Source organism: Ranitomeya variabilis, chromosome 6 (genome assembly GCF_051348905.1).
Source record: "Ranitomeya variabilis isolate aRanVar5 chromosome 6, aRanVar5.hap1, whole genome shotgun sequence".
NCBI classification, from domain to species: Eukaryota; Metazoa; Chordata; class Amphibia; order Anura; family Dendrobatidae; genus Ranitomeya; species Ranitomeya variabilis.
Window position 1 is genome coordinate 19,846,270 of NC_135237.1, and position 9,213 is coordinate 19,855,482.

Below are 9,213 nucleotides of genomic sequence, written 5' to 3' on the forward strand. Positions count from 1 at the left end.
CAGAGGGTCGGGGCACTGGCTGGTGTCAGCACATAATCCTTTTTCTAGTCACCTTCCACGACAGCATAGGAGGATGTCTCCATTCCCTAATGGGGGACAGGAAGCAGAAGATGTTAAAAGGCCCCTCCTACCTCCTATTCGCCAGTCTTTCCTGTCCCCCATGGGGCATGGAAAGGTTTCGTATGCTGTGTGGCCGGCGACCGCAGTATACCTGTTTTTTTCCTGCAGGGCAGTGGTGATCGTCGGCTCTGCCTTCCTCCGCATTCCTGCTGCTTCCGTCTCCCTGTGACTCAGGACCATCCTGGCCCATCTGCGCCTCCGAGGGGGTAAAGCGGGCCAGTGATCCCCGGCAGTGTCCTCCGTGAGCTCACCGCCATTTGCCTCCTCCTCTGCTGCGGTGTTCGGCGTCCCAGAAGTGACGTCACCGCTGCGCGCGCGCGCGTCACTTCCGGTCCTGCGGTCCACTGTGTGGAACGCTACTGCTTCCTGGATTTTGCCTCCTACGGCCCCCGGATCTCCGACGCCGCAGATAGCACGCCGCTCCACGTGGTAGCCTGCTCTAGGACCCGGGGAGGAGGAGGGGAGTTGATTGACCTGCGCTGGGGGCTGGGTTTATTTCCTATATAAACCGGCCTGAAGACACCTCCAGGTAAGACTGATCCCTGTTAGAATGGATGGTGCTTCCTGCCCTGCATCTGCAGAGCCCAGCGCTGCCCCTGCTCCAGTAAGTCTGCCCGGAGTGGGTCCGAGCCAGGGTGGTGGGTACCCTTCTATTTTCCTGACTCCACTCTCCCTCTTTTTGAGGGAGACAAGTCTGCCCAGAAAATCCAGGCCAAAAAGTCTTCAAAATGTGCAATCTGAAGCTTCCCGCTCTATGGGAGAAGAAACGGTGTCCGGGGTGCACGGATAAAGTTGTCAGAGCCGAACAGCCTTCCCTCCTTGAGGAAATCCGTACCCTAGTTAAACATGAAGTACAATCCTCTCTAGCCGCCTTCAATCCTCCTCCACCTCCGCTGCACGATCCATCTCCTTCTAAAAAAAAAAAGATTCAAATTGAGGACTCTGAGTCTAATCATTCATATTCATCCTCCTCGGAGAGATGGGGTGAACCTTCAAATTCTAAATTTGTGGAAGTGAGAAAATATTTTTTCTCCTCTGATTATATTGATGAGCTGGCAATGGCGGTTCGTAACACAATGGGGTTACAGGAGGAGTCTGTTCCTCAATCTATACAGGATGAAATGTTTGGAGGATTGAAGTCAGAAAAGCAGGTGGGGTTCCCAGTACATAAAAATATCCTAGACTTAATATCTCAGGAGTGGGAGCTCCCGGAGAAACGCCTAGTCACCCCTTCTGAAATGAGACCCAGGTTTCCCTTAGAAGCGGGTTCTCCTTCATGGGATGTGCCAAAGGTCCATACAGGTAGCGAGAGTTGCACAGACAACCTCGCTTCCCCTTGAAGACTCCTCTCAGCTGAGGGATCTGTTAGATAGGAAAATGGAGAGCTTACTGAAAAAGTCGTGGGAACATTGCTGCTACCTGTGTCACAAGAGCCCTCTCTCGATGGATAGATTAACTGGAAAAACATATTTCTCAGGGTACTTAAAGAGAGGAGAACTACTGGACTCTCTTCCCATGCTTCAAAAGGCTTCGGCCTTTCTAGCGGACGCCTCCATGGAGTCTATTAAGATTGCGGCCAGATCCTTAGTCCAATCTAATTCTGACCGAGGAGCCCTTTGGCTCAAGATGTGGAGCGGGGACGTTACCTCGAAAATTAAGCTGTGCTCAATTCCTTTTAAGGGCGATTATCTCTTTGGTCCCGCTCTAGATTAAAATTCTGGAAAAGGCCACCGATAAGAAAAAGACCCTTCTAGAGCAAAAACCTGTCAGGAAGCAGTTTTTTCGTGCTCCCCCAATTTAATACTCCTCAAACAAGAGGTAAAGGAAAAACTGGGAGATGGAACTACACCAAGGGAAAGGAAGAAATTATCCTCATTCCGCAGCAGGATATATGACTCCATCCCGGTGGGGGGGGGGGAAGGATCGCAAAGTTTGTCCATCATTGGCGGGCCATTACCAATTGTCAGTGGGTCCTCAATGTGATACAAGAGGGCCTACTGATATTAATTCTATCACCCCCCCCCCCCCCTCGTAATCTAAGAATTACCTCCCCAACATCTCAGGGGGCCTATACAATGATGGGGGGGGGGGGGCGGTAATATTGCATACTCCTTTTCAGGGACACTGGAATCAGACGAGTGCCAGGTCCTCCAATTTCAGGGAGTTGAAAGCAGTAGAGGAAGCCCTCCTAGCCACAAACAGCTTAATATCAGGCAGTCACGTAAAAGTTTATTCAGACAACACGACTACTGTTGCTCACCTCAAGCATCAGGGGAGCTCAAAATTCAACAGCCTGGCAGGCATCTCAAACCGAATATTCCACTGGGCCGAAAATCACCTTCTCTCCCTCACAGCTGACCACTTGAAGAGGTCTTCCAACCTTCAGGCAGATTTCCTGAGTCGCCAGGACATTCAGCCAGGAGAGTGGAGCCTGAACAAAAGTCTTCGGGATGTTGGCGGACAGATGGGACCTACCAGAGGTCGATTTATTCGCCTCAAGCCAAAATAACACAGGTCAAAACCTTTTTTCTCTGAATCTCAGAGACAATTCCAGAGGGGTAGACGCATTGGCCCAACCATGGAACTTCTGTTTAGCCTATTCCTTCCCGCCAATCCCAATATTGTCGAAAACCCTTCGGAAGGTCCGAGAGGAGCAGGTGCCGACCATCTTGGTGGCCCCGGTATGGGCGAAAAGAAGCTGGCTCAATCTCATCATCGAACTACAAATAGACAGGCCAGTCCACCTGACGATATTCTTCTACAGGGGTCCTTCCAACATCAGAACCCAAAAAAATTGCTGAAGCTGAAGTTCTAAAGGCTGTAGGACTGTCAGACTAATTTCTACGTTGCAAAGGTTTAGGTAACCGGTTACTAATGCAATCTACAGCAAGGTATGGAAAACATTTTCATCCTTCTGTCTACCTAATAATCCAGATCCACTTCATCCGAATATATCAAGAATATTAGATTTCCTTCAGCCTGGGTTAGAGTTAGGCCTTAGACCCAGCACACTAAAGGTTCAAGTTTCCGCTCTCAGCATTGCTTTTGACCAAGATCTGGCCAACCACCACTGGATCAGAAGATTCATGGTATCAGCTCTTAGATCACAACCTGGGAAACAGCCCAATGTACCTTCATGGGATTTAAATCTAGTCCTTAAGAGGGCTCACACAAGCCCTTGACTTCTTGTTCTCCTCAATTCCTGTCATACAAAGCTGCCTTTCTGGTAGCGATAACCACAGCAAGACGTGTGGGGGAACTTCAAGCCTTATCAGTCAGAGAACCCTATTTGTTAATAACAGATGACTATAATCCTCCGTCTTGATCCATTTTCTCTACCAAAGGTGGTGTCTGATTTTCACCGATCTCAGAGCATTATTCTTCCCTCCTTCTGCCAGAATGCAGCAAACCCAAAAGAGGAAGAGTCCCATACTCTCGATGTTAAACGTACTGTCCTACACTACATTGAACAAACTAGCTCTTTTAGAGTTGATCAAAACTTGTTTATCCATATGTCAGGTCAGAAAAAGGGGAGAAAGGTAGCAAAAAGCACCACCTCTAGTTGAATCAAGAGGACCATACAAGACACCTATCTGGCCCAGAACTTGACACCTCCAATTGGGGTCAAAGCCCACTCTACAAGATCTACTTCAGCTTCATGGGCAGAAAGAGCAGGCGCCTCCATCGAGCAGATCTGCAGGGCCGCAACATGGTCTTCACCCCATACCTTTACCAATCACTACAGATTGGACTTATTGTCAAATAGGGATCTAGTCTTTGGCCGGAAAGTTCACCAGGATATTGTCGTTTTTTTCCACCTCTAGAGTACTTTAGAATTCAATAAAACTCACCAACTACCACCAGATTCTTCAACTTTTTATGTCCATTTACCTCCATTTTTCCCCAGGAGTGCCGTTCTTCCTGCCCAATACTGTGGTACAGAGTCGAAGTGATCAGATGACGGCAGGTTCAAATACCCCTGATTAACAAGTCAAATCACTACTGCTCTCTATTACAGATACAGAACAAGTATTACCACATCCCAAAAATACAATAAAAGCATAATATTAAATAACTCCGACGATAGAGGCTGTGGGAGGAATATCGACGCGACAGAACTGTGGTTCAGTCACTGCTCCAAACAAATAAAATTATATATAACGTTCCCCAAATTGGCATAAAGTCAGAACACCCCTCCAACTGCACCATGGACCAAAAAGTCACACAAATGCAAAATATTCACCTGGAATAGGGTTTTTACTGAAGGGCAGGAGAGTTGCACAATAGAGGGTCTGCAGGAGCAGCAAGTGGGGGTCCGACAAGTTTGCGGCTGCATTTTTTAAAATTATATTACGGCTTTAGTCAGGATTAATGGTGTCATTAGTAATGAGAAATCCCGGCAGATACTTCTCATCTGATCGGCCCCACATTTTTTCTGAAGTCGGACAATGACCCCCAACATCCAGCTAATGTCGTTAAGAATGAGTAGTCCTGGGGGTGATGATCTGGTCCCGGAGCCCTGATCTCTCATCATCCCGTCTGTCTGGGATCACATGAAGGATCTGCACAAGCGTCAAACACAGGAGATCGGAGGTCAGGTCTCCCAGGTTCAGCTCAGGATTGTGCGAGCAGAGCGGCAGCAACCAGATCCGACTCCTGTACTAGTCCAGCTAGGGGACAGCGCAGACCCCCCACCTGCACCATACTATCAGAACACAGCTCCTATAAGTGCACAATAAGAATATAATACCATACACTAAATATTCAACACGGACCCTTTATATGGCAGATGTGGTTGGATAAACAAAAGGCAGAAAATACTGTTGTGTCGCAAAATGTTTTATTGAGAAAGCATAAAGAGCCGCATCACTGTGGGGGTTGTTGTCCGCGACCGCGTCCGAAGCCTCCTCTCTGCAATACAAGACAGCAATGATAAGACACGGAGGACTTTATTATTAGAGGTCAATTAACAGTTGAAACGTACGGCAGAAACGCAGCCAAGTTCCCACCATCAGTATATGGTGCGAATATAATGCTGCAGATCTTATGCAACATTATCTGCTCTTGTGGGAATTTTTATTATGCCCTTTTCTGAAGGTTTTTTCAGCTGCAGCTTTTGTCATCTTTTCTGTTTGTCAGGTTTTAAATAAAGAGACTTTGTTTAGAAGCAGCATCACTTTACTGTGATAAAACCCATTGATAAAATTCATCCATAAATAAACCCACATTTACAGAAACAGACCTGCTGTAGATAGACACCAGAAACCATATTTTTGCAGAGTAAAAAACAAAAACAAGCACCCCCACAGTGTACATGAGGTTTGCATACATCTTACCCACCTTGCTAGATCTATACACAAGTTGCATATTTTTTGGGGGGGCATGAAGTGGTTTTTTTTTTTTTTTTTTTTTTAAGGGGATTGGGGGGGGGGGGGGGGGAAGCACCCATCCTAAAACAGAAATCTACAGCTGGAGGTTGATAAAACTTACAAACTGAAATTCTGTGGCAGCTCCAGCGCCAGCCTCTGCTTTCTTGTCTGCACCAGCTGCAAAGAAAAAAAAATAAAAAAAAATGTAAATCTAAAGATCACAGCATCAACCGATCCAGAGGTAGCAATCATTTCACTGGAGACTTACGTGGAGCAGCGCTGCGTCTGTAGGTGTCTCTGTCTGTCTCACCACGGGACAAGCGGGCAGGACGCTCGCCCTCCAAACCTAAGAGAAAGCAGGCAAATTCATGTAAGATTCATGATCCCGACAGATCCGAGGTATTTTACTGACTGCAGTTATAAAAAAAAAAAACACACGTAAAAAGGAAACATTTAAAAGAAAATCCTTTTATTATGTGCTTCATAAAAATAGAGCAAATCCCAATTGTCAGATTTCTCAGGGATTATCTGTCATGGCATCAAATCCTCCGAGCCCCGAAGGAGCGTTGCGACCTGTACATAGCGGGGAGGACTCTACTGCAGACTTTGTTAGGGATAAGGATCAGACCTGGCTGGGTCTCATAGGCAGACTGGGGGGGGGGTGTCTTTAGTTGGCAACCCATTGGTACCCTATGCTCACAGGATTTTTTTTTGGGGGGGGGGGTCAGACGTGACCTCACCATCTCCTTTGTTCCCAACAGCCTAACTGCTGCTGTCGCAATGGTCAATGGCATCCAAGAAGTTACTCGAGTGATTGCGGCTCGCTCCCATTGCTGCATATAAGAGTGCCGATTGCTAAAGAGCGTCTCATCGGAACATTCCCAAGACGGGATGTAAAAGTGAATTAAAATGTCACTTAAGGCATAAATGTGGAAAGATAAATAGAGCTAAGTAGCAGCATTGCCTGTAAGCAGTCATGTGGGGGTCCCCATCTCAGGACTAGTCCTGGCTTGCACACAGTCACCTCACCTCAATGTGCAGGCAACAGATGAAGACAGTCCGGACTGATCATGGGACAAGGACCGCCGGACTATTCCTCCTAGCACAGTAAGATCTTAATCACTTTATGCTGAAAAGGACAATAATTTAGAGACTGGCAACGTTACAAAACCTAATACTGCGTATAATGCTATGGTGGAGGTTGGAGGTTTATCTGCAGAAACCTAGGCCAGAGTCACAAGCCTGAACTATATGGCCCATACTCAGACCACAAAACATTAGGTCTGGATGCAGGTAGGTCGTCTGACCTGAACCATCAACTCATAGGCCAAAAAAAGAGCCCGTCAGCACCGGTGTGGAGACCCACTGGTGCCCCATACATTAGCGCTGTGTGAATCCAGCCTTCAATAGGAGAAGGATACTGTTCGCCAATACAATGGAGCTTTGATGCCGTGCTATATCGATTGCACAGTCCACTGCCAGAGGGGCTCTTTCTGGTGACCCCCATGTCTTGCACCCCTTTCCTGGAGCCGGCACATTTGCTCCAATAGGCACCATATTGACGGCCATTGCTCACCTTTAGGTCGTGGTCTGCCAGTCTCAGGACGACTCCTCCTTAGAGTAGCGGGGACGATCTCTGGGGGCAGATGCAGGAAATCCCGCAAATACTGGATCCCTTCATTTGTCAGGTACCAGTAGAAGTGACGCCAGGCAAACTGCTCCTTCACATACCCACGGGACTTCAGAGACTGCGGGAGAAGCACAAAAGCGTCAGAAGTTCAACCCCAGCACAACATACCGGTATAGGAACCCTGCGCCGTTACATGGCCACGGACCTGCATGGCCTTCATCACATGGAGGTTGGGCACGTTCTTGTCACTCAGTTCTGGGTGCTTTGGCATGTGGACATCCTTCTTGGCCACCATAACTCCCTCCTTAAACAGGAGCTCGTAGATGGCAATGCGATCTTTCTTGGGCATCAACATCTAAGGGCAAAGAAAAGAAAATCAATACTGGTGATCTGGATAAAGGTACCTTCACACTGACCAACTTTCCAACGATAACGATAGCGATCCGTGACGTTGCAGCGCCCTGGATAACGATATCGTTGTGTCTGACACGCAGCAGCGATCAGGATCCTGCTGTGATATCGCTGGTCGGAGCTAGAAGTCCAGAACTTTATTTGGTCGTCAGTTCGCCGTGTATCGTTATGTTTGACAGCAAAAGCAACGATGTCAGCAATGTTTTACAATGGTAACCAGGGTAAATATCGTGTTACTAAGCGCAGGGCCTCTCTGACCTTTCCGGCGCCTGCGCACTGCAGTACTTTGCTCTGCCCTCAACAGGGCAGACAAAGTACACCTGCGCCGGAGCCGCGGCGTAAAGACCTGAAGAGGACGTCATGGAATGAAGATGGGAGGTGCCGGAGCGGACCGGAGACACCCATCCGACCGGACCGCAGCGGGACCGCCCCTGGGTGAGTATAATCTAACGTCTTTTTCTCCTCTTTTAGGTAACATCGGGGGCTTATCTACAGCATTACAGAATGCTGGAGATAAGCCCCTGATGCCGGTGAGCTTACCTCACCAGCCATTTTGGGGGGGACAGGTTCCCTTTAATGTGATGGTACCTTAAGACACGGTGGCAGATCAGACAGTAGAATTAAGGCTCATTAAACCAGGAACACAGAGGCAAGGGGGCTCACAGCCGCCACATGGGGGCCAGGCAGCATGTTGGTTGTTCATGGCTACAGACAAGAGCCCTGAAAATCTCCTAGCTACCAACATCATTTCAGATTGTAAATGTTGATGTAAATCGCTGTGATGTGCATATAATGTCTTACCCCAACTACTAATCAAAATAGACACCGGGACCCCCTCCCCAAAACAAGCCAGGGCAGCAGACCCCCCCTCCCCAAAACAAGCCAGGGCAGCAGACCCCCCCTCCCCAAAACAAGCCAGGGCAGCAGACCCCCCCTCCCCAAAACAAGCCAGGGCAGCAGACCCCCCCTCCCCAAAACAAGCCAGGGCAGCAGACCCCCCCTCCCCAAAACAAGCCAGGGCAGCAGACCCCCCCTCCCCAAAACAAGCCAGGGCAGCAGACCCCCCCTCCCCAAAACAAGCCAGGGCAGCAGACCCCCCCTCCCCAAAACAAGCCAGGGCAGCAGACCCCCCCTCCCCAAAACAAGCCAGGGCAGCAGACCCCCCCTCCCCAAAACAAGCCAGGGCAGCAGACCCCCCCTCCACAAAACAAGCCAGGGCTGCAGACCCCCAATCCACAAAACAAGCCAGGGCTGCAGACCCCCAATCCACAAAACAGCCAGGGCTGCAGACCCCCAATCCACAAAACAGCCAGGGCTGCAGACCCCCAATCCACATACCTAGGTTCGCTGCCCCACCCCCGGCTCTCAGCCGCCAGTCCGGGAGGAGGCCGCAGACTCTTTCTCCATTATCACCCCACTCCACGTTAATCCCCACATATACGGCGGCTCCCCTCCCTCCACAGCTCCTATACACACTGCGCCATCGATAAACGCCGAGCAGCACCGGATGGCGGCCACGTACACCGGATTACCGGGAGCCGGCTGAAACTCACCTCTGCTGCTTTCTTGGAGGCCTGATGAGGAAAGGAAAGAGCATGCGCAGAACGGTCGAACTTCCCTCAGAGAGCAGGACCCCGGATGAGGTGTCCTCTTACTGCCTGTTTACAATTACTGAACACGTGA

General features: G+C 49.2%; 1 protein-coding gene across 1 annotated transcript; it reads right to left on the reverse strand.

The window, feature by feature from the left end:
* Window positions 1-4,943: 4,943 nt before the first annotated feature.
* On the reverse strand, window positions 4,944-9,212 carry RPS10 (ribosomal protein S10). Its single transcript, XM_077267996.1, has 6 exons — window positions 9,084-9,212; window positions 7,325-7,474; window positions 7,066-7,237; window positions 5,758-5,835; window positions 5,611-5,666; window positions 4,944-5,031 (listed from the first exon to the last, which is right to left on the reverse strand). Exons 2-6 carry the CDS (start codon window positions 7,472-7,474, stop codon window positions 4,987-4,989), a joined length of 501 nt encoding a protein of 166 aa, XP_077124111.1. The 5' UTR covers window positions 9,084-9,212; the 3' UTR covers window positions 4,944-4,986.
* Between the last annotated feature and the right edge of the window lies 1 nt (window position 9,213).

What these genes read in the sequence shown, in the direction of transcription:
- RPS10 (XM_077267996.1), bottom strand. Translation starts at nt 7,474, where the DNA reads ATGTTGATGCCCAAGAAAGATCGCATTGCCATCTACGAGCTCCTGTTT. An exon ending in ATGTGATGAAGGCCATGCAG is followed by an intron (nt 7,238 to 7,324) that starts GTCCGTGGCCAT and finishes CTTCTCCCGCAG; the next exon opens with TCTCTGAAGTCCCGTGGGTA. An exon ending in TGGCAGACCACGACCTAAAG is followed by an intron (nt 5,836 to 7,065) that starts GTGAGCAATGGC and finishes GCTTTCTCTTAG; the next exon opens with GTTTGGAGGGCGAGCGTCCT.